The sequence below is a fragment of the Vitis vinifera genome, chromosome 6 (genome assembly GCF_030704535.1).
Source record: "Vitis vinifera cultivar Pinot Noir 40024 chromosome 6, ASM3070453v1".
Taxonomy (NCBI): Eukaryota; Viridiplantae; Streptophyta; class Magnoliopsida; order Vitales; family Vitaceae; genus Vitis; species Vitis vinifera.
This window is the reverse complement of record NC_081810.1, coordinates 3,826,008-3,851,784: the sequence shown is the minus strand read 5'-3', so window position 1 is coordinate 3,851,784 and position 25,777 is coordinate 3,826,008. Positions and strand designations below refer to the sequence as shown.

The 25,777-nt window shown below is 34.8% G+C and overlaps 2 protein-coding genes across 3 annotated transcripts; one reads left to right on the top strand and one right to left on the bottom strand.

Moving 5' to 3' along the window:
* Positions 1–1,057: 1,057 nt before the first annotated feature.
* On the top strand, positions 1,058–9,313 carry LOC100255339 (uncharacterized). The gene is made up of 11 exons (XM_002285027.5): positions 1,058–1,418; positions 1,857–2,168; positions 2,259–2,367; positions 2,452–2,545; positions 3,891–3,978; positions 4,066–4,149; positions 6,527–6,623; positions 6,706–6,793; positions 6,986–7,091; positions 7,177–7,269; positions 8,479–9,313. Exons 1-11 carry the CDS (start codon positions 1,239–1,241, stop codon positions 8,872–8,874), a joined length of 1,647 nt encoding a protein of 548 aa, XP_002285063.1. The 5' UTR covers positions 1,058–1,238; the 3' UTR covers positions 8,875–9,313.
* Positions 9,314–10,227: 914 nt separating this feature from the next.
* On the bottom strand, positions 10,228–18,415 carry LOC100243337 (uncharacterized). 2 transcript variants are annotated; one of them, XM_010652848.3, is made up of 5 exons: positions 18,060–18,415; positions 17,214–17,999; positions 11,045–11,129; positions 10,714–10,755; positions 10,228–10,504 (listed from the first exon to the last, which is right to left on the bottom strand). In XM_010652848.3, exons 1-5 carry the CDS (start codon positions 18,300–18,302, stop codon positions 10,443–10,445), a joined length of 1,218 nt encoding a protein of 405 aa, XP_010651150.1. In that variant the 5' UTR covers positions 18,303–18,415; the 3' UTR covers positions 10,228–10,442. The 2 variants fall into 2 exon arrangements, with proteins under 2 accessions (XP_010651150.1, XP_059593408.1); XM_059737425.1 differs by having other exon boundaries at positions 17,214–18,415.
* Positions 18,416–25,777: the final 7,362 nt, after the last annotated feature.

Sequence of the window (25,777 nt, the reverse complement as noted above, 5' to 3'; positions counted from 1 at the left end):
GTAAAGTGGGTGGAATGGAATTTAGTTAGATAACCTTAAAATCTTAGCTTTATTGGAAAGGTGGTGGACTGAATAAGAGAGAACACTGTTACAGCTACCAGTTTGCTTGGAAATGCAGGAAAATCACAATGGACACACATATCATGGGGTGTCGGGAAAATAAAGATACATGAATGATTGCTTTACCTTCACTTATATTTGTAGGAAGAAAACTAATTCGATTGCCACAACCTCACGAAAGAAGCTTCCGCAATTCTGCATTTGCAAGACCATTTCGGTGAGATATTCATGATTGCGGCGTTTGGGTTGGGACCAGTTCCTTCCGGTTGGTTACCCTGTAACCATTGCTTTTGGGCCCCTTCCATCCAGTCATTCCCCTTACTCATTTGAAATGGGCTGGAGAAGATTACACTCTGTAACAAGACTTTCCTATTTTGCAATATTGGGAAAATGACTCATCCTCAAGGATTCATCTGAGCTACTTATGTGGCATCACAATGACATTCCAACCAAGCCTTCGTCATTGAGGGAGAAATGATTCAAACCAATTAAAAGAGCTTTTGGTTTCTCATAGGTTGATCCAAACAGGGCATTAATCACTCTGAAGCACGTTTCAGCCCACCACCTTCCTTGCCTTTGGGGGCCCATTAGGCAAGCATGGCCCAGTTTTAGACCATTCAAGATAACTCCTTCCCGCCCAATGGTAAGAAAGATGAAGCAGACAATACTGGGCCCAACTGGCCTGATCACTTAGTGGGCAACCCAAATCCTTTCATTGTTTAAGGATTCAAGTTGGGCCAGCATTGGAACATCTCACCCAAATCTTGAAGTGGACCTTTCCTTCCTTGTGGCCTGTCCTTCCTTTTTCTGCCATTTGTAATATGTCCCTTGCTTTTTTTTTTCTTTTTTCTTTTTTAAATGTAATTTTCTGAACAAAATAAATACATAATTTCTATATTAAGATAATAATAATAATAATAATAAACCCACAATTAACAATTTTAATTAAGCGGTTATAAAATTTAAATATATATTTGTATGTATATTAAATTATTAATAATATTATATCCATGGCTGAAATTCTGAAATCATCTTTAGCCATGAACTGCGAAGCACAGAATCGGGCGCTCTTGATCTGAAAGTCATTAGCAGAAGAGGCATAGAAGAGAGGAAGGGAAGAAGGGAGGAGGATTTGGATGCGATGAACTCATGCTTCACCATCCATCACAACCGTCGATATGATCAACAGCAGCAACATCAACGGTGGGATGTCGTCGCCGTCATCGTCGTCTGTCAACCCTCGTTCGCCGGGCCTTAAGACCTACTTCAAAACGCCCGAGGGCCGCTACAAGCTCCATTACGAGAAGACTCATCCCTCCAGTCTTCTTCAATACCCTCATGGAAAATCCGTCACTCAGGTTTTTTTTTGTTTTTTGCCTGTTTGATTGGTGAGAAATGTAGGAAATTACGGGAAATTGAAGGTTTAGATGTTGGGTTTTTTCATTGTTTAGGAGCTGAGGAAGGAGACACCTGCACTTTAACTGAGGATGATGCAATTGTTTGGGATTCAGTGAAGCATCATAAATGTTTATGTTTCTTTTGTTTTCGTATGTTTTCTATGCAATCAAAGGGGTGACTAGGGTTTCGTTCTCTCTCTAGAAATCGATTTTGAATCATTGGCACAATTAACTAGTTTTTAAGCTTTCGAGTAAGAAGTAAAATGAATGTTGGATTCAAAGTTTTGAGTTTAATTAATGTTTTTGTCTTCTAGTTTCCTCAGCAACCAAACGAGGGGTAGATTTTTTCTCTCAATAGAAATGTATTTCTAATTATCTTCATTTGGTTGTGATTTTCAGGTAACCCTTGCGTATCTGAAGGAGAAGCAGGCACAGCTGGCGCCAACACCAAGCTCGAGTATGAGTGCCTCCAGTGGAGTGAGATTTGCAGCGGCCAGGTTCTTAGGGGGAGGTAATGGTGGTCGAACTCTTAGTTTCGTGGGAGGGAATGGCGCAAGTAAATCGTTTACTGGAACCAGTAGGAGCAGTTCATTGGGAGGTTTGAGTAATTGTAATTCAATGCTTACTTCTAATTATGATGGGAAAGGGACATATCTTATATTCAATTTAGGGGACACAATCTATATCAGCGATTTTAATTCACAGGATAAGGTAATTTGGTGTTCTTGAACTTTGTTCTTTCACATAATATTGGTTGTTTGGTTTGAAAGTTATGTTGAGGAATTTGGTTTTGTGATATAGGATCCTATAAAAGCAATACATTTTAGCAATTCAAACCCTGTCTGCCATGCATTTGATGCAGAAGCTAAAGATGGGCATGACTTGCTTATTGGATTGAATTCTGGGGATGGTAAATGTTTTCATTTTTTTTATTTGTAATATGTTTTTAGAAGAATAAGGTTGTGACATGCTTTGTGTGTACTTGATTTTGTAGTCTATTCGGTCTCTCTGAGGCAGCAATTACAAGATTTTGGGAAGAAACTTGTTGGTGCCCAGCATTATAACAAAGATGGTTCTGTTAGTACCAGGCAAGAGTTAATTTCATTTTCTAGATTGCTTCTTTGTTTCCTTTGTTCTTTGTTTTGATTGCTCAATTCAAATTGCTGGGTTCTGTACCTCATATAACTGTGTCCACTTTGCCCTTATTTTGCTGGGTGAACAATTATAATTTTATATTCAAACCTTCAAATTTTCCCTTCTGGTGAGAATTGTCACATATGGGTTTCTTCCCAATTGGTATCCATTTTTTCAAGCATTTCAAGTTTGTTTCTGCCAAGTTAGATCAGATGAGAATATTCCTCTGGAGGTGGGAGATCATAATTTACAATAAACCCATTTTCATTCTCAGCTGCCATTAACTGCTTTTCTCTTAATATCAAATTGGTATGTAATTGGTGATTGAAACTAAGCAATTGTTGTTGTAATGATGGGATTAAATTAGAATTAATTGTAGTCACTTTTGGGTTTGGGAGTTTCACCCAACGTAAAATATTCCTGCAACAAGGGCAAGATCAACACATCAGCTTTTATTGATGTCTATTTCTGAAGAATTCTAGGGAATCATTTTGCTTTTTTGTTTCAAATTGGAAAGACATCTTACATGCATGCCATTCTCATGATCTCTTATGAAGCCTATGAATTTGAGGAATATCTCTTGTTTAACCTAAATAAAATCTTATATACTTGTTAAAAACAATGAGGACCTTGAAGGGGAGCTATAAGCTCTGCAAAATTGAGTATGGTAGAAATTATTGTGAGCAGGGTGAAAATAATGAGAACAGTTTAAGCATTTTCATCTTGTTATGGTCTTTGAAATTTAATCAATTTGTTTTGATCACTGTTACAAACATATTTTAAGCAATGTGGTATTAAAAGGGAATGTGAATGCACAGTCAGTGGTGTAGTTTATCAAAAAGAGAACAAAATAAAGAAAACACAAACAGTATGGCTTCTCATTGATGCTCTTTTCCAATTATTTTATGCCAATCAGACTCTGGATAAATTGACCTCTTGCTGACTGCATAACCTTGTTCTCCACTTTTTTCCTCAAATCTAAACATAACAGGGAAGCATTTCTTTTTTATTTTTTTAATAGGTATTACAGGAAAGTATTTTTGTTTGCTAGTATAATCTGTGATTCCACCATTTATACAATTAGTTTGAAAGGCATAAGCTTCAGTCAGCTGTCTGATTAAAAAGGGGGGTTCAGTCAGCTGACTGGTTATGGTTACATGATTTAATGTCTTAAATTGTGACATTTTTAGAATTATTATATTTCATTTGAATTATATGTTTTATATTGTGACGTGTAGATGTTGGCTTTTACATCTTGTTAATAGTCTGAATATGCAAGCAACTAGTTGTTTTCAACAGTCGATGTACTAGCATTGCTTGGATTCCTCAAGGCGATGGTGCTTTTGCTGTTGCTCACTCTGATGGAAACTTGTACGTGTATGAAAAGGCAAGCCTCCAATTTCAATTGAAGCACCCATCTCTTTCTGGCATAACTGTCATAAATAAGTGTAATTTTCTTCTTATTTCATTTTAGGGTAAGGACGGAACAGGTGATTCTTCCTTCCCAGTTATCAAGGATCAAACTCAGTTTACTGTTGCACATGCACGGTCCAGTAAGGTAACTGAAAAAGTTATTTCTATTGGCAGTCTGGAACTATTTTGACATGTACTTCATCATGCTACTCTATCATTTACTTGTTCTAGTTTGTAGTAGGTGTTTAAGAACAGTTGTGAGCACCAATAATGGAAAAATGAGTAGGTCTCACCTTTTAAGCATGTCTTAGAACAAAGTAGTTACTGATTAAATATTTATAATTAAAATGTCATGAGTGATTTTTAAGATTTTATTAAATTTAAATTCCATTTTTACCCTTCAAACTAAATTCTTTTTACTACTCATTCCCCAGAATAAATTTCACTAGCTAATAAACTTTTAGTTTTTTGGACACCAGTATTTCATTTTTTCCCCTTTTTGATTATAGAATTAAAAAAGAAAAAAAAAAGGCTTTAATGGGGAAGATTGATATATTTTAGATTTTATAGCTGGATTTATTTATTTTTTTAATTGTTTACGTACATTGTGAAGCAATTTGAGTCTCCAACGATGCCCAAACTCCTCTATTACATTAATATATCATCCCAAAATTAATAATAATATTAATAATAGTAGAAATGTTGATGATGATGACGACAACGACGATGACAACAATGCGTCATTATTATATAAATTATAAACTGAACTCATGTTATATTAAACATCAGTTATTCGAAAATATTTATGACTCATTGTTATTTTAAAATTTCATGTATAAATGTGAAACTACGAATTTGTTATCGTGATTAAAACAGAAGCTTCTTTTCTGACAGAAGCTTCTTTTCTGACAGAAGCTTTTATTTCTTTGAAAAATCTTCTTAAAATGTGTCTTGAATCGATTTATGTGGCTCAAGCTATTATTGTGTCAACATGGCACAAGTTTTAATGATTCATATATGGGTTAAATCATAAATCTGTCAATGCAGCATGTCAATTAAATAAATCAAAATAGGTTAAATATGTTGAAACCCTGAACCTGAAACCAACTTGTTTAATATTAGATTCATGTCATTTTTGAGTAATGTTCATAGGTTGTGTTAAGAAGTTTCACCTTTAGATGTTAAGGACTAGTTTGTTAATAAAATGTTTTTAGACAGAATTAGCACACTTAGAAGTAAAGACAAATTTGTTAAATAGAGGATAATTTTAATTTCTTTGTTTATGAACAGTTAATTCAGGATATAAATTTCAGATGATATCTTTAACTTGTACACCATTCAAAAATTATAATTCGATATTAATATTTTCAACACTTAATTTTTAGTTTTATCAAATACTTCTTTACATGAGTTCAATGTAAATTTTGGAATAGCCAGCATCTATTAATTATTAAACAATATAAAATTTAAGTATGGTGTTTGAAACATCTAAAACTCAGGCACTCTCTGTAAATGAACTCTAGGTAATAAACATCTATAGATATGACTAATCAAATAATACTGGAGCTGATTATAGTAACAAGTGTTTTAAACTTCTTTTTCCAATTTCTTCCATGATTACTTCTTGAAACTTCAGTCTTATACTATCAGGTGGATAGTGATGAAAACAAGAGTTGGATGAGCATTTCAAATTAATCTGCCAACCCTATGTCTTTCAGTTTCTTAAATGGCATACTTTTACTCCCAATCCTGACTTTTTTCGGATGTGATGCAGTCTTATGTGTAAATGTGCTCTCTCGCTCTCTCTCTCGTGTATATATATATATATATATATATATATACATATTCCTACGAGAATACACTTTTCTTGTATTAAATCAAACCAGTACTTTTCAGATCATTGTTGTTAAAGGTGTGTCTTAGGTCCACCTAAGCCCCCAAAGTGCAACCACTTCCTAGCTGTAGTGCCTTCTTTGCTGAGGCATGCTCCTCCTTGGAGAGGCACAACTAATCTATTTTCTTCTTTGTTTCTTTCTTTTTTTAATCCTTTTTACACTCGTATTCTTGAAATTTTTTAATGAACATTAAAAGTCCGCATAATTGCATTACTTTTTGTTTGATACTCCTTTTAAATGTTTGATATCTTGATTTATTTATTGCTGAGATTGGAATTTTGATGATGCATGAATTAAAGCTGAATGTTTGCATGTCCAAATTTACAATATTTTATAAAATTGATATAAAGCGTAGGTTGTGCTTTACTTCACTGAGGCATGCACCTTAGACTGTGCATTGTGCCTAAACCCTAGGAGAGCCTTGCACTTTACGACTTTCAGAACTATGAATCGAATGTGTCCACAACATGTTTGTTGAATACCTGCCATGTGTATGATGGCAGAATATGTCCAAGCATGGCAGAAGGGTTTAAGTTTAGTTTTAAATTATTGAAGAAAAAAGCCAAAGCCATCTAGCAAGAGTGTTGCATATATGTTGGGTTTTGATTTTCTATGATTTATTTGCAGAGCAATCCAGTTGCCAGATGGCATATCTGCCAAGGTTCAATCAATAGCATTGCTTTCTCATCTGATGGGACATATTTGGCAACTGTTGGTAGAGATGGTATTTGTCGATGCGATATTCTTCTGATTTCATGGATAAGTGCTGACAATATATAGATGCTGAAATCAAGTACCAAATGTAGGTTATTTACGGGTATTTGACTACTCAAAAGAACAACTAATATGTGGTGGAAAAAGTTATTATGGCGCTCTTCTGTGTTGTGCCTGGAGGTAAATAAAAAATAAAAACTTCTAATGCTTTCCCTTTAAATCAAGTACCAGATGATACCGGTTTGTCAATATTTATTTTCTAGAACATTTTATCACATCTCACATACATCATTCCCTAGTCATTTCCCTTTAATGGACCATTAAAAGCTTTGAAACAAGATCATATTTGACATTTACATGCTGTTCCCCCAGCTTGGATGGAAAATACATTTTGACTGGTGGTGAAGATGATCTAGTTCAAGTTTGGAGTATGGAAGATCGAAAGGTAGTAGCATGGGGCGAGGGGCACAGCTCATGGGTAAGTGTTGTACTGAACTATTAGCATTCTATTTAAAGCTTCCTCCGCATGGCCATCTTATTACTTTAGATTTTATGGCCCACAGGTGAGTGGAGTGGCTTTTGACTCATATTGGTCATCACCATCTTCAGATGGCACTGGGGAAAGTGTGATGTACCGATTTGGTTCTGTTGGTCAGGTATGTCCAGTTGTCTGTTTTTCTTAGCCCATACAATCAGATGCATGATTCTTTCTTCCTCATCTTTGTACTTTTTGTTCTTTGTAATTCCTCAGTTCTTTTATCTAATGCTTTGTTGCTGCACTAACTGTTTCTTTCAAGTACCACTACACTTAAACCATATAGGAAGATTTTAGCTAATATGTGAATCCATTTATTTCAGTTGTTGGAAAGAAACTTTACTGTTGTACTTTAGGAGATTGGACTGCATGGGAAATGACTGTCTCAACAAACCCTACTATCAAGTCTTGTAAAACCACTGCATGTCAAGGATTATTGACTAGTTCTTATTTGGGCAATATTGTAATCCATGTTTCCCATGTTGGATATCAGCATTAGTTTAAAATCCAGGGGCAAGAGTACAAATACCTTTAGATGTTGAAGATCTTGTTTCCGCCAAAGTTCTAAAATATTCAAGAGATGAACTAGGATTGCTATGGGAGGGTTTGTGGGAGGTTCCAGGTTCGAGTCCCAATGGGGAACAAAATTTACTTAAAAATAAAAAATAAAATAATAATTAAAAAAAAAAATGGCATTGCTTGGAATCAAGTGAAATTTCAAAATTTCACGAATCTTGTTAAGTTTGAGGCCTATAAACCAGGTCATGGACATCCTAATAGTAAACTCTGACAAGCAACATTTACAGCTTGCACCTTGTGTTCAGGTTATACAAGTGTGAATGAAAAACTTAATTAAAACCTTATTAATAAACTTTATGGGCATCCAAGAGAGCCTGGGTCATGTTTAAAGGAGCTAAAAATCCAACTGCACCAAATCTTGGCCCATCATTTACTGTTATAGATGTTCCAAATATATAACTAGGCAGAGAATAAAAGCAATATATTACATCTCATGTGATGGTAACATCTTAAGGCTATTAGCCTATTAGCCTATTACATTATGGAATCTTTAGATCTGATGACAGTTATTTTCTATTTCTTTTTTTTCTTTTCCTTACAGATATTTTTTTCTTTGTTTTTTTCAATTATAACCTTGACAGTTAATCTGTAGAATGTAACACCTCTGCCTTTACAGTGCAGTAAAAAGTCAAAAAGCCTTTTGAAGAAAAAATAGTCTATTGCTTTGTTGCTTTCTTCTAAATATGTTTATTTGATTTTCATTTAATGAAATTATCATTGATATTCATGCAACCTTTTTGTCTGTAAGCAGGACACTCAGTTGCTTCTATGGGACCTGTCAATGGAGGAGATTGTAGTTCCACTTCGCAGGTGTCCCCCTGGTGGTTCCCCCACATTCAGCAGTGGAAGCCAGTCATCTCATTGGGATAGCATTTCTCCAGTGGGCACTCTCCAACCTGCTCCAAGCATGCAAGATGTTCCAAAACTCTCCCCAGTAGTTGCCCATCGTGTCCATTCTGAACCTCTATCTGGCTTAATTTTTACCCAGGAATCTATTCTCACTGCATGTCGAGAAGGGCATGTGAAAATTTGGATGAGACCCAGGTCCTCTGAAAGCCCACCGAGTAACTCAGAAGGTCTTTTAAGTACTAGTTCAAAGGAGAAGCTGCTAATGCCTGGCAAGGTTGGCGGATCTAGTTTCAAATAATTTAAGAAAAAAAATATAAAAATAAAATAAAATAAAATGAGTTATTTCCAAAAGCATTTTCCACGGAGTTGATTCTCTGTTTGAAAATATGACTATTTATGCCTTTCTGCCCAGTTGGTTTCTTCAGATTGCCATGTGTTACAAATGTTGGGTTGGGTCATTGAGTCAATCAACATGAGCATGTGCAGAGAGATTAACCAACTGGTTCTGCTGTATATTCTCACGGGTGACATTAAATTAATGGCACTGAGATTGAGAGATAGAGATGTTTAGTGAAAATACACAGGCTATACGAAGTGACCCCTTGTTGCTGCGATGTTTCTAATTATAGGTAGTAATAAGGGAAGTTGTTCCATGGGAATCTCTTTTAAGGCTTGTATTTGAATCCCACCTTTCAAAAGATATCATGAATACAGAGGGATTTCTATTTGCTGTTTAATGTTCTTCTGAATTTCCAAATTTTGCCATGTTGAACTCTCTAAATTCAAGTTCCCAAGTAGAAGGATTTTGTAGGCCTAGTTTGTTATGCCTCTTAAGTGGGTGTTTTTATACACTGCAGAGTATTTTTTGTGTTTACTGGCTTGACTAACAGCTAAATTTTTATTACATGTATGGTAATATTTGGTTGTTGAAGATGGATTAGTTGATTGGTTCTCTGGATGCACTTGTTTTTTTGGCCCTTGGCCATTCTCAGTGTAGCTTTTCGCAGGAGATTCAAGGGTACTGCAACTAGCCAAGTGAAGAATTTGAAGATACTGCAAGTAGCCAAATGAAGAACTTGATATTCAGCAAAGTAGTTAGGAGCCAAAACCTGTAATTTGAGTTGTCCAACTAGCTAGTCTATATGCCAAAGTGCAACACCTTTAATTGATGTTTTGAGGAGACCATCACAATAGCCTTCGACTCGTATTAAGCCTGTTGGGTGGCCCTTTGAATTGATAAATGTCCAGTAAATACAGGAACCTTTTTCAAGAAGAGTAAGTGCTCTCTCAGCTAAAGATTACCTATCGACCTTGGGGGCCTGATTTGGAAATCCAAACTAGCCGCTAAAAGCTACTCTTCTTACCCCTTTGCCCAAAATAAAAAACCTGCTGAATAAGAACCTGCTGATTGGTCAATCATTCAATGAATATATGAGCAAGTTCTCTAAGATAAGTGATCAGGGCATGAATCCAATCAGCTGATCTGGATTTTTCACTTCAAAACATTCCCCCCTGCTGAAGGAATGAACATATAGCATTATTTGATAAGCAATGATTTACCCAATATAAAAGAGGATAATTAGCCTTCCCTGCTATCAGGCCAGTTCATGGCCATCTAACAGAAATACACACAAATCCACCCTTACCATAATTGAGGCTAAAATATTAAAAATTATTTTTCTTCAATGAGATATGCACTTGATACAACAAGCATAGCAACTGCATCAATTAAATGTTGTGTGGTCCACCAAAACTGAGATCCTTCTGAGCTACATGGAAATGCATAAAGGAAATCTTGTTAATGCTCATCAGCCAGATCGCATACAGATAAATGCACATACTTGATGGATCTTTGAAGGCCCAAGCTCATGTCTTAGCTGATCTCTCTGCTAAAGCCTTCTCAGCAGATACTCTCTCAGGAACAAAATCTAAATGCACAAACAGTAAACATTAAAAATCAAATAAAAAACAAAAAAGGGGTAAGATAGGCTAAGGCCTTGTTTGTTTTAATACTATTTTCTTTTAAAGTTAAGTCCTATTTTTAGATCTATTATATGAATGCAAAATGCAAAAGATTTAAATGTACCAAACTTACACATGGGACTTAGGTGTTAAATGGAACAGGGGCAAGAAATACCTGATAGAAAGTCAAATCTCTTGCATTTGCTAACTGCTGATGCTGAAAAAAGATATACAAAAAGAAGCACTTTAGGACTACTGTTAACAATATATTCCTGACACTACTGCTTCTGATTTTGAGAAACAAACTTGCACAGCTAGTTATTTATGAAAGGGTGAAATAGTTTGAAAGAAAAATATAGTTGCTTCAAAAGCCAGTATTAAGACATGAAATCATCAGACCTCCACTATTTCCATTTCAAACCTTCTAGGGCATAATGTAAACTAAAATACAAACTATTTTCTATGCCTTAACTTCAAATAAGGTCAAAAACAGAAAGAGAATTTACCTATGTGCTTGTAAGAAACATAATTCTTGCGATCCTTAACAGAACATGCATATGCATCATTAACAAATTGTTGAAGGAACTCCTCCTGTAAACAACATAGGAAATGAGGGATAAATAATAAGAATGTACTGGAATAGTAACTACAAAAGCTAAAACAGAAAACAGGAATCATTGTTTCAAGATGGAGATGCTAATCTCTAGTACCCCGTCTCTATGCACACACAAAACTCATCAAGTACAAAGATCAGGAAACATCTTCTGTTGAATCCAGCCCAGTGAAAGTTACCGTTCTCTAAATATTTTCCAGAAAAATCAACCTCAAATTAATGGGGAAATGAATCTGATAAGTAGAGACAAACAGTACAGAAGTTCAATAACCAATCAATAACAGAGGAACAACATGCAACCCACAATCATAGTACTTTTTATCTCAGAAATTGCTCTATATTTACTTCCTGGAAAATATCAACCTTCAAAGTCAGTTTTCCAACACCTCCAGTCTGAATAACAATGTAGTGCAAGTATACCAAGAGACTGGAGGATAACTTCTTTTTTTTTTTTTTCTTTTTTCTTTTTTTTCAGTGTCAAATAGAGAAAACCAAACAAAGCAGAAACATCAACACCCAAACAACCTCTAGACCATAGATACAGGGAGTGACTGGACATTTTTCAGAGATTGAACTGATAGGCTCCAATCTGTCAAAGGCCATACAGTTCCTCTCTGGCCAAATGGTCCAGAACAAACAAAGAGGGATCATTTCCATACTCTAAATCTTTTCTTTCCCACAGAACTCCTATGCCACCCCAAAAAAACGTATCTAACTGACCTTGACAGCACCCAGGAGAGATCAAAAAGCACAAAAATCAGCTGCCATAAACTTCCTGCTTAGTCAGAATAAAGAAGGATATGGTTGACTGATTCCTCATTGATTTTACACAAGCAAGACTAGTTATCTTCTTCCAAGTGGCCTCCCAGTCCCATGCAAAGAAACACACTTTTGTGGGGATCATTGAGCCCCAAACTTCTTTTTCTGGAAAAGGAACCGCAGATGTAGCTTCCAAAGAACTAAAAAAAGATTTGACCAAGAAAAACCCATCCTTAGAGCCTTGCCAGACCAACCTATCATCATAGCCCCTAGAAACCCACCACTCCTTGAATCTGCCTACTAACCTGGTGGATATGTTGGTTTGAGGTGACAAGAGAAAAGGTGCTTCACCATCTGAATGGGGAAGTTAGAACAAGGAATCAGCTCACTTCCATCATCACTGAATCTAATAGCATTTTTATAATGTTACAACTTCCCCTCCAATATCACCAACTAATTTTCCACTGCCTGTCCACTAAAAGTTACAGGGATTATTTCCAAATTTCCAATTCTCATGCTCAATATCCATATTATGCTTTAGAGAAGTAGAATAAGGAATCAGTTTGTCTTGCATCATCCTTATCTTCCTCACTGAACCTACCAAATTTTCCACAATTTTCCATCGTCAATTTTCAACTCTTTTTAAACTCCCCTTGGTCAGTAACAGTTTTAGGGATCCTATTCCTTTTTTTCATGTTGTTTCTGACATCCACTTGTCTTCCTAGTATTAATTGAACAAATATATTAAGAGATTCCCCTGATACCACCTACCAAGCAAAAATTCGTCCAGCGTGATAAGAAGTAAGAATGACTAATAACACTTAATCTACATGGTCCATACATAAAATAGGTTTCCTGATTTAGTTTATATATAAATCCGAGTCACTTTTCTGTTTCAAGAGACCACGAGTAAACATCTATGATTCACAAGCTTCTTGACACATTTACAATATTTTGTTATATGTTATACACTTGTTTGGACGCTCAAATCTCATTCCATGGCTTCATAGGGATAAGCAGTTAAGCACTACGCAATCAAGATCAGAGTTGGAGTTCTTGGCAAAAGTGAACTTATTCCGGTGGGTTGTGTGAATAATGTAGAGGAGTTGGCTGCAGCTATTGGTTGTAAGGTTGGAAGTCTCCCAACCACTTATCTGGGATTGCCTTTAGGTGCGCAATATAGGTCGCTGGCTGTTTGGGACGGTGTGGAGGAGAGAATGAGGAAAAAAATTGGCTAGATGGAAGAGCCAATACATATCCAAAGGAGGTAGGATTACTTTGATCCAGAGTACTCTAGCTAATATGCCCATTTACTTTATGTCCATGCTCTCTATGCCTAGAAAAGTCAGATTGAGGTTAGAACGGATTCAGAGGGAGTTCTTATGGGGAGGTGGGGCTTTTGAGAGGAAGATTCATCTTGTTAGGTGGGAGTTGGTTTGCCTTGAGAAGGATAATGGGGGGTTGGGGGTCAAGAGTCTTTCTATCCTCAATAAGGCTCTTTTATGTAAATGGAGTTGGAGATTTGCTATTGAGAGAGAGGCTTTTTGGAACCAAGTGATTAGGGGAAAATATGGGGAGGAGCAAGGGGGATGGAGTTCAAAGGAAGCAAGGGGGGGGGGGGGGGGGGGGGGCATGGTGTGGGATTATGGAAAACTCTTAGGAAAGAATGGGAAGTTGTGAAAAGTAGGCTTTGTTTCGTTGTGGGGAATGGGAAAATGATAAAATTCTGGAAAGACATTTGGTGTGGGGATGAACCCCTTTGTGTTTCTTTTCCTTCTTTATTTGCATTGGCTGTTTCCAAGGATGCTTGGGTTAAGGATGTTTGGAGGTGCAATGAGGGTGGGGGAAGTTGGAGCCCGCTGTTTTCTAGACCATTTAATCATTGGGAGTTGGAAGATGTGTGCAGTTTTTTTGTGGCCTTAAATAGGAAGCAAATTCAACAAGGGGTGGATGATAGGGTGATTTGGAGAGAGACTAATTGTGGGAAGTTTTCGGTTAAGTCTCTCTACAAATCATTAGTATCAGACCATCCAATCTCCTTCCCTTCGTCGGCTATTTGGAAAGTTACGGTGCAGCCTAGAGTGAGTTTTTTTGGGTGGGAAGCAACGTGGGGAAAGGCTCTCACCTTGGATCAGCTTCAAAGGAGAGGTTGGGCTCTAGCGAACAGATGTTACCTTTATCAAAGGCATGAAGAATCAATTGATCACAATCTTCTCCATTGTGATAAGGCAAGAACTCTTTGGGTGCTGCTTTTCTCAATGTTCGGGGTGCAGTGGGTGCTGCCAGCCACGGTTAAGGAGAAGCTTTCAAGGTGGAATGGGTCTTTTGTGGGAAAGAAGAGGAAGGGTGTTTGGAAAGCAAGTCCTTTGTGCCTTTTTTGGATGGTTTGGAAGACAAGGAACAAAGTTGCTTTTGAGGAAGAGGAGCTGTCAATTCAGAGATTTAAGGCTTCTTTTGTTTATTTTCTTTGGTCAGAGACGAAGAGGTTTATAAAAGATGGTCCCTCGACCTTAGTTGATTTTGTTGGGTGGGTGGCTTCCCGTTAAGGGTGTGGGTAGGGTTGCTCTTCGATCCTTGGCATTCTGCTAGGGAGCGTGGGGCGTTTTTCTTTTCCTTTTCTCCTTCTTGTACTTTTAGCCACTGCTTTGATGGTTTTTAATACAATCTCTTTATTTATCAAAAAAAAAAAATCAGAGTTGGAGTTCTAGAGGCACTTATTGTTGCCTAAAGGTTGACAGAAGAACCCAAGGTCAGAGATCCAGAGGAAGGGTAATCACAAGCCAGTGTGCCACAATTCCTGAAAAAGGATGCAGGTGCAACATTGCAGCATCACTTGAAAGGCAGATCAAAAGAGCTAGGTAGAACAGCACAAAGATGTTTGATCACGATAAGAGACAGCTTATGTTGGCAGCAATGGAATAATTGAAAACTTAACAATCTCTACTTACAAAGATTGGAATTTCAAGTTTGCTTCTGAAAGTGCTACTCATAGGATATGACTGCAATACCAGAAACGAATGCACATGCGTACTTTGGAATTTAATATAACAATGTCCCAAATAATCTATTGCTTGCTTACTTTGGAATTTAATATAACAATGTCCCAAATAATCTATTGCTTGCTTATTTATCAAAAATATACTTGTTATTAGCCTATCAAAATGGTATAGAATAAATTTATTGAAGAATACTAACCATCAAAGAGGCAAACATATGAAAAAATTTAATATTATACATATAAAAACATTAAACACTAGTGTTTTAACAAAATTAACTTAATAAAATATTATATTTTAAGGCACAGATTTCCGTCATAAAATCTGAAGAGAAAAGTGAAGGACAGGAATGGGGCCTTTTCCATCAAATCTTTTATATTCCATTTTGGAGCCAAGGCATGCAATTCCTTTCCTAGAGGCCAACATTTGGAATTCATGAATACCATAATTAATGTGTTATTTTGCTTGGGAAGCTAGTTAGGGCAAAGTGTTGACTGGAGATCGGCTTCAAAAGAGAGACTGGTTGTTGGCAAACAAATGTATAATTTGCAAAAGTAAAGAGGAATCAATAGATCACATCCTCCTTCATTGGGCCAAAGTAAGGGTTTTTTGGCATCTTCTATTTTCTTTGTTTGACGTTATATGGGTCATTTCTTCTACCGTCAAGGAGACTCTTTTAAATTGGCATGACTCTTTTGTGCATAGAAAACATAAGAAGTTTGCAAAACCACTCCTTTATGCATTTTTGGATAATTTGGAAGGAAAGTAACCAAAGGGTATTCAAAAGTAAGAAGCAATCAATTCAAGAGCAAAAACACATTTCCTTGGCAATCTTGTATCTTGTGTTAACTTGTACATAGAGGAAGGCTCAATGCCTTTAGTTGACTTTGTAAATTGGGTGGGCTCTAGATGAGAGAGGGAGTAGCGATTTTTTGTGTTATCTCCATTTTTGTTTTTGTTTTGTGGTACCCATTGTATGCGTCCTGTGTACCATGGTGTGTAGCTTCCTTCCCTATTGTTAATAATATTTTCTTGCTTACTTGTCAAAAGTAAAATAAAATATGAAAAATAAGTATCTAATAAATACTATTATTCCAAAATTTCTAAGTTTCAGCAAGTCCCAATCAATATGCCAAAAGGGCCTATGTATGGATATAAGTGTAACTACACATTAGAATGGAAATATAAATGTTTATATGGCATATCCAAAGATCAAAGTTTTCACTCATTGCCAACCCTACGAAGGGAAATAAATCTTCTAAAAGAGAGAAACTAATGTATAAAGCAAAAGGCGCGTTTAGGATCATCCAAAAGGCACGTGTTGCATTTAAATAACACCTCCTCCTTAATATTCATCACACTATTAATTATACAAGCTCCAATATTCACATTAGCCTTTGACAACGAATATAACAATCCAGCATAGGATCATTCTTGCCCCTCCTTTCCATTTTTGTCATCTATTTTTTGTTTAAAAAAGAAAGACAAAAGACAAAGTACAACATGATGTGAGATTATAAGAGCCCAAAAAATAAAAAGGGAAAATATTTTCCATGCAAACGCATGAGGAAACAAAAGAGAGTTTTCAGACATTTATTTTAACATTCTGGTAACCATAGAATCGAATTTAAGATACTTTCACTCCTTTCATGTAAGAAATTAGATTCATTTTTGGTAAAACATTAGTTGTTGTCCTTCCATTTTACAGGATTCAGGTAATTGGTTTCTGAATTCAGCTGGTTCCACTGACTACAATGATAGTGTGAAAAGGCCATCTGACCGTAGACAAAACAAAGCAATATGGCAAATTGCTCACACAGTCTATAGAGTTCAAGATTCAACAATAGAATTTCAGCTATAACTAGATCAAACTTGTGCTCAGGACTTTGTATTTGGGTTTTGACACAAACACAGCATCATGCATTGTTTCTAGATTATGCAGAATGAACTTCCATGCATATTCCTACCAGGATCCTTCTCTGTTTGTTCATTTTTGTATTTGTAACAAGGGATTGGGCTTTCAACAATATAATTTTTTTTTTATTCCATACATAGTTTCATCGTTTGCACAACAACACTCGAGAATAGGTTTTGTAATGGGATCAGGAAATGATGCATTCAATCTAAATCTTCAAACAGAACAATGAATAAACAAAAATTATATAATTGAGAGAGAAGGGTGTAACACAGAAACCCTAATAGCAAATGTTCAGCAAACAGAGCAATGAAACCCCTTGGAACAATACAAAACCCTAAGAGCGTAAATAGGAAAGAAAAGAAAAAGGGAGAAGACAAAAATATACTCACAGAAGCTTTGTTGATGAGAAAGAGGGCTTCTTGGGAAATGCGGACATCGTCGCAATCGCTCCGTACAATCCTCTCTATTCTGCTCATTGGAAAATTGTATCCACAATGTGCCCCGCCCTTTTTCTTCTTCTCTTCATCCTTCTCATTCTTCTTCTCATTGCTCTTCAAATTCGCCAATTTTTCTTCCTCGTTCCCCTTATTCTCCTTCTTCTTCTTCTTTTCATTCTTCTTATCATTGATCTCTAAGTGCGCCGGTGTCACTTCCTCACCCGCCTTCTTCTGATTCTCCTTCTGAGTGGCAGCGCCCTCTCGCCCTTCCCCTTCCCCTTTCTTCTTCTTTTTCTTCAGATTCGCCTTGCTGCTCTCTCCCTCCCCCTTCCCCTTCTTCTTCTGATTCACCACGCCCCCTGTGTCCTCCTCCTCCTTTTTCTTCTTCTTCATACTCCCCTTGTTCTCTTCCTCCCCCTTCCCCTTCCCCTTCGCCTTCGGAAGCGTTACGCCCTCTTCCTCATCCTCCTTCTTCCTCTTCTTCTTCAGAGTCCCCTTGCTCTCTTCCTGCCCCTTCCCATTCTTCTTCTTAGGTGCCACACTCTCTCCCTCTCCCTTCTCATTCTTCTGCCCTAAGCTCCCTTTCCCCGCTTCCTTCTTCAGCTTCTTCTTCTTATGGGCCACGCTCTCTTCCCCCTTGTTCTTTCTCTTCTTCAGATGAGCCGCGCTCTCATCTTCCTTCTCCTCCTTCTTCTTCTTAGTTTCCACCTTCGCCCCCGTCTTCTTCTTCGTTTCCACCTTCGCCCCCGTCTTCTTCTTCGTTTCCACCTTCGCCCCCGTCTTCTTCTTCGTTTCCACCTTCGGTTCCTTCTTCTTCTTCTTCTGGTGCAGGAGGGTCTCGTCCGCCTTCTGGTGCAGGGAAGTGGTATTTGCTTCGTCGTCGGAGCTGGAGGAGGGGATGGTTACGATTTCTGAAAGTTCATGGTTGATCTTGCTGATGCTCAGCTGCTTGCCTTTTCTTCTTCCACTGGGCTTTTCGATAAGTCGTCTGCTTCTCATCTCGCCAAGCTCCAACTCGAACTCAGACACACTCGTTGGCATGTCCCCTAATGCTTGGTCTCACTGCCCAATATCTGACTGGGCTTCGCTCAAACTTCCTCGCTGCTATCGATGTGCAATACGATATAATGTAAGGAAAAGGAAAATGATAAGTTACCATAGTGGTGCCTGACCTATCGAGGCATAAATATGGACCGTTACAATATAAAATTAATTGATTAAAAGGGTTGAAATAATTTAAACATTTTCATGTTTTTTTTTAAAAAAATTTATTTATTTTTTATGAAAAAAAATACTCTTAATTATTTTAAATATTTATATATATGTTATAAAAGAAAGAGTTATTTTTTATAAGAAAAAAATGAAGAATTTTTATCACAATAAAGCAAAAAAAAATGAAGGATTATGATTTATTTGATAACTGTTTTAAAAAACAATTCTGAAAATTTGTTTTTAAAATTTGTTTCCTAATTTTTGTATTAAAAAAAAAGTTTGTTTGGAAATCTAATATGTTTTTAATATTTGAAATATGTTTTAAAAATAATTTTTATATTTAATGTTTTATTTTTAATCATTTTACATATTTATATAATTATTTTTAAAACAGTCATTAGAAAATAATAGAAAACAACTAAAATATATTATCTAAAAACACCATATTTTTTGTTCTTAAGAACAAAAAATATAAAACAATTTTTGGTTGTCAAATAAGTTTTTTGTGTTTTTTGTTTCAAAGAACATAAAAATGTTTTCAAAAACAATTCTCAAACACACCCTTAAATTTCCAAAATTAGGTTTTCAATGATCCTTTTAATCAAATAATCCTAAAATATGTATGACATCTAAATCATTGAATGAGAGTACAAGGAAATAGAGGTAGAAGGATATAAACAAACGAGATTCTGATACAAAATCATTGAACAGAGACAAGAGTAAATGAAAGTAGAACGACATAATCAAATAAGATTGTGATATAAATAGAGTTTAAAAGTTTGTACATTATATAAGAGTAAATGAAAGTAGAACGACATAATCAAATAAGATTATGATATAAATAGAGTTTAAAAGTTTGTACATTATACCACCTTATTGATAATGTCTTTTTAATTCTTATCAAAAATATACTTGATACAATAGATGAATACAAAACTGTATTTCAAACTCCTAATTTGATAATACATACGAAGAATCATTGTTTACAAAGAATTTGTTACGATATGTTCCTTCAATAGAAAACTGCCTCATTCTTCAAAATATTAATAATAGAAGAAATGAAAGAGGAAACTAAGGGTTAAAGGAAAATTACTTCAGAAATATATATATATATATATATATATGTTTTGATATATTTTTTCTATTTTTTATTTTCAAAATAAGAAAACAAAAGTAACTTTTATGTCAAATATAAGATTTTTTTTAAAATTATACTGAAAAATCAATGATTTTAAAAATTAAGACATCAAAAAAAATTATTATCTTAAATTTAAAAAAAAAATTAAATTGATTTTTAAAGAAATAAGATAAATCTTTATTTTTTGTACAGAATATTCTATTTTTACATAAAAGTTTTTTATTTTGAAAATAAAAAACAAAAGGTTTAACCAAACCAACACTACGAAATAAAATAAAATTATATTTTAAAGTTTTCTAGAGAGAATTATGTTTCAAGGTCACCATTTTTATAAGAGGGTGCGTACTTCTTATGTCTCATGTAAGTATTGTGCTTATAGCTCACTTAAAAGCAACCAAACACAACACCAAATATTCTGCTTATTAGAGGTAGGATAGAATTGGCAGACTAGATAAAAAAATCTTCAACTATTGGAAGGAATCTTCACATTCTTACATCCAATCCGAGTATTCTCTTTTTCATGAGTACTTTTTAAAAAGAAACGTCTATCGAAACTTCTTGATATGAGGCCTCCTAATGTGACAATCCTCTCAATAAGTTGCTATATGTCCTTAATTGTTTGAAGTGCATGGCATCATATCTATATTTTAGATTCATATTAATGCCCATTTGACTAACCATGTATCCAATAAAATTTCCTTTTTCAACACTTAATATGCATTTCAAAGCTAAGACACAAATCATAACAATGTGAATTTTCCTTACTTCTAACTAATATGTCATCTATATAAGATTGTTCTCCCTAACAACCTATCAAACATCTTAAAAACCGATCATTGATAAGTTACCTCCACATTTTTAGTCCAAATTGCATAATTAACAAGGTAGCAAAAGTTTCCATTCTCTAAATGAATGCCATTTTCTTTGCATCCTTAGGGTTCATCTTAATCTTACTGTATCCAAAGTAGATGTCTATAAATGACAACTTCTTATAACCTTTCAAAGCATGAAGTAGGTGTCCATAAATGACAATTTCTTATAACCTTTCAAAGCGTCAACTAGTTAATCTATGTAAGGAAGTGGGAAGCAATCTTTAGCTAAGCCTCGTTTAAGTTGGTATAATCAACACATACTCAACATTTTCCATTTTTCTTAGGTACAACTATTGTGTTTGCCAACCAAGTTGGGTATTGAGCCCCTTATATAAACCCAGCACCAAAAGCTCTTCTATGTCTTGATTGATAATCCACATTCAATTTGTGAATTGCTATAGTTGGATAAATTCATATCATGTCTTGAGATTTCTTAGCAAAGGCAAATTGATACTCTTTAAAAAATGTTAACTTAGAAAATTCTTCATTGACAAGGTCCCTCCTATTTTATAGTGGTTTGACACAATCACAGCTTTAGTTAATCCTCCTTAAGCTCTGATCCAAGCCAAGGGTTCCACTAACTTCAAACTTTTAAACCATATCATATGCTTCTTTACACTTACGTTCTTGGAATTTCAAGAGACTTTCAACAATCAACTTCTAAGATTTACCTCATTCTTGAATCCCTTTGGAATGTTTACAATTAAAGAGAATAAATGGACAAGATCTTGGCAAGAAATTTGGTTCAACAAATATAGTAGAAAGTTGGGATTATAATGGTGCACTAAGGTATATGCAAATTTTGTACTCAAATCACTAAAAAATTAATGCAAAAGCTCTTACCGTCAAGGAATAGTCAAATCAAGTTGCTTTCTTAGAAATCAATGAAGTCTAAAGGTCTTTTATATGAGTTCCAATCACAAAATAACCATTAAGCCCGATTTAAAACTCAATCAATTGACCTAACTATTAATCAATTCACTAGTTGTTAGTGGCAAAATAGTACAATAAGTTGTTGAAAACTACACACCTTGAATGATTTACCTTAGAGATTGATCGATGACTTGACTGATTGATATTCCCAACTCAACTGATGGGCACTATCAAATTGCATACCAAGCCACATCAATTGATTGACCTAGGTAGTTGACCAATCCCTTATATTTTGACAAATTTTCAAATTTCCATATTTCAACTCAAATTAAAGGGGATAATCTAGATATATGAACTCATTATTTTGAAAAACCTTCATAAAAATATTCTTAAACAATTTGAACTTAAGTTTTACTTTAAAATAATTTTCTAGGGTTTCTCAAACACTTTTCCCCATCTATCATTGGCTCGCATCGTAATAAGAGAATCCATGTCTTTTCTTTTATAGGAGGAATGTGTATATTGATAGAAGAACATGGTGCATGTTAAATACAATTATTGAAAATATTATGGAACCAAATGAGAGTGAGCCCTTGTAGGCTTGAAGGGAATGCATGGTAGAGAACAACATCATTCCCTTGCATCAAAGTTATCAACTAGCAAAAAATGAATTAAATTGTCCACATAGTCCTTTATGCCATTGTAAATTTCAAACTTAGGGAACACAAACCTTGTGGTACATTGGTCTTCAAGACATTTCTAGTGGATGAGCTACTCACTAGATTGTGAACAAACTAGTTAGCAAAATGATGCATGTTTTTTTCTTTCCTAAAATATACTCTAACCTTTGTTAAGGAAAACTTATTAGAAGTTAAACCAATTATAACTATTTTTTAAGGTTGTTATATATGGTAGAATACAATGTACAATCGTCACTAGACTAATGGAATTATTAAAAGATGGTTAGAGCTTAATCTCCTATTTAATCCCCTTTTATGTAAGGTTTTTCAATATTTAATGAATAATCTATTTCAAAAATCAGTTTCATTTATAAAATTAAGATGGTATCAAAGAACTCTTGTCTTACAATGGAAAGCCCCTCGGTTTCCATCATGGAAGCCTCATCTTCATCTTCAAAGTTTGCTCCAATTTCGTTCAATCATTCCATCTACAACAACAATTTCCCTTTGTGGGGAACACAAGTTTTTTCATCAATTCATGGTCACAAATTACAAAGTTACATCTTCGAATCAAGACCTATTCCAACAAAAATTTTGAAACCAAGCAATAAAGAACTAGAGAAGATCAATTCAGAGTATGTTGATTTAGAGCAATAGAATCAACTTCTTGTTTCATGGTTACTTTCATTAATGTTCGAGGGAGTTCTTTCACAAATGGTGAATTATGAATTTGTAACACAAGTTTGAAAAACCTTGAAGGGATTTTTCATTTCACAAATTTGAGCCAAAACTTCACAATTTAAGACTCAATTAAAAAATACTAAGAAAATTATTTGTCAATGAATGATTTCTTGTTAAGATTAGGAATCTTGTTAACCTCTTTGTTGGGAACCTCGAATTGCTTCGTTCCTTGATCGTGGATTAATAAGGTGCATGCAATTTATGATTAGGCTCTTTAAATTTATCATAGCAAAAAACTTGATATAAAAAATCATATTAAAACCTAAATTTAGAGATTTAGAAACCATATTTGCAATTTGGGTATCCCCAAATCAAAACCAATCCAAAAAAGTGTCAAATCCGCAATATTAATCATAGATCTCGTCTACTTAATTATCTCTTGCCTGATCTCTCCTTATACCAAACAAAGAAAGGTAGACTTCTCTTTCTCTAGGGTTTCTCTCTAGAAAATCTCTCTAGAAGATAAGAGTTAAAAGTCTAAAACCTTAACCCTTAAGGGTGGATTTATAGGTTTCTTTATTAGCTTAAATGACTTGAGTTCAAATTGGGTTTGGGTCACCTAATCCAACCCACTCGAATCCTAATCAATTAATTAACCATAGTAGGCTAATAACAAGGGGTCACAAAAATGTAGTATATTAAAAGCATTACTACACTAATGACAAGTGGTCACAAAACGACAACCTTTGGAAGTGATTCAATTAATAATGCTTAGATGTATAGAAGTATAGTTGGTGCGCTACAATATGTGACCATTACTCAAAATTTCCTATTATGTAAATAGAGTTTGCCAATTCATGAAAAATTCATTAGAGTCACATTGACAGGTTGGTTTACATCAGGAAGTCAACAAGTTTGACTTGATTGGTTTTTGTGATGCATATTAGACTATTGACGTAGATGACAGAGGATCATCCAATGGCTTTTGTGTCTACTTGGGTTCTAATCTAGTGTCATGATTTACCAAGAAACAACATATGATCTCAAGGTCCTCAATTGAAGCTAAATTTAGAAGCCTAGCTAACATAGTTGTAGAGATAACATGGTTATGTTCTTTATTAGGAGAACTAAGAACAACAGTTTCTAAACCCTTTGTTGTATGGTGTGACAACCTCAGCATTATTCTATGGGCAGCTAACCCAGTATTACATGCTCCGAGAAAGCACATTGAATTGGATCTATGTTTTGTTAGAGAAAAGGTGTTGTAGAAAAAGGTTTAGTTTGAATGTGTCATCACTTGATCAAACTAATATCACCAAGCCTATTTCAAGCTATAGAATATTCCCTCCCTCCTTAGATTATAAGATTCATCCAATTTGAGCTTAAGGGGCTACTAAGGAAATCAATTAATGGTCAAACCAACTATAATTAGTTTCCAGGCTATTATTTATGATAGAATTCATTGTGCATGTGTCACTAAAGTAATGGAGTTATTAGAAGGTAGTGAGAGCTTAGTCTACTATTTAATCCCCCTCTTATCTAAGGCTTTTCAAGATTGAACAACAGATTTGTTAAACTGGAGCCTCATTTTGCTAAGTTAGGGATTGGAGTCTTCAGTCAAAACTCTTGATGCTATCACTCCGGTTGTCAATAGGGATGGCAATGGGGCGGGTTTTTTCGGGTATCCATCCTGCCCCATTCTTAATGGAACGAAGTTCAATTTTAATAAACGAGTTTGGGACGGGTTTAGGTTTTTTTTAAAAACCCAAGGTGGGTTCAGGTATTGCCCCGTCCTGCCCCGCCCTGATTATATATATAATTAATTTTAAATTTTAATTTAATTTAAATTTTAAAATTAATTTAATTTAAATTTTATTTTACTATTTTTAATATATAGATAATAGTAAAATAAGTTATAAAAAATATAATAATTTAATTATTTATAAAATATATTTTTTTTATTGTAATTAAAAATTTTAAAAGTAATTTTTTTAAAAAATAAAATAAAACTTAAAAAAAAAAAGTTAAACGGGCGAGGCAGAACGGGACGGATATGAGAATTTATCATACCCGTCCCGCCTCGTTTAATTTTTTAAATGGGACGGGGATGGGAATTGTTTTGAATAAACGGGACAAGGTTGGGATGGGGGCGACCAATCCCAAACCCGCCCCATTATCATTCCTAGTTGTCAGCGCACTTGTTGCAATGAGTCTTGGCTTTCATGAATTTCCTCCTTGTTTGTTACCACAGGTGGTGCATGCTCCGCCACGCTACATTTTGCTTGATTATCTTGTGTACGTGAAGTATGAGCCACCTAAAAAAACTGGTTTCAAATTGATTGATAATTAATTTTGGGAACAAAAAGGAATTGAAGTAAAAAATAGTTGTAAGACCCCACCTACTTTGATGCCAGGTTGATCAATCACTAATACAGCTGGAAACCTGGAACATGATTTATCTTGGTTGGTGTTTATTTTACTTCACTATTCTTATAAGTTCTGTTTGTTCTCGTTGGACTTGGAGTCGGTATGCATACTTACTGTAGCTGAATTAGACATTATTATCATGTACCATTTGGATTTAGTGCGTGACACCAAACTAGTCTTATCAAAAATTAGAACGATGCTATATATAAAATTGATACTTTTCCTATAATTTGCATTAACCTGAATTTTCAATTGGGATTATTTTGGCAATGTATGTACAATTTTTAATTTGATGTGTGTTGAGCTTGATTTGATGTTAAAATGGAGGTTCTATTAAATTGGAAATTAATGATGTAAAGAGAATATATGGTATTCCATATATTCCAACATTTTCAATACTAACTTAACTAGTGAAATAAATGAAAATTAATTGAAGTAAAATGGTTAAAAATTATAATGCTACGAGAAAATTTTATTACAAAAACAACAATTAATTTCATGGTATTCCATAAACAAGCACAAAACTAAAAATACTTTAGAAAAATACTAAGAGTGTGTTAGATTCTAATATGTATATCCTAAAATATCATATTTCATTTTTGTAGAAATTGCATGTTTTTTTTAAATATATAT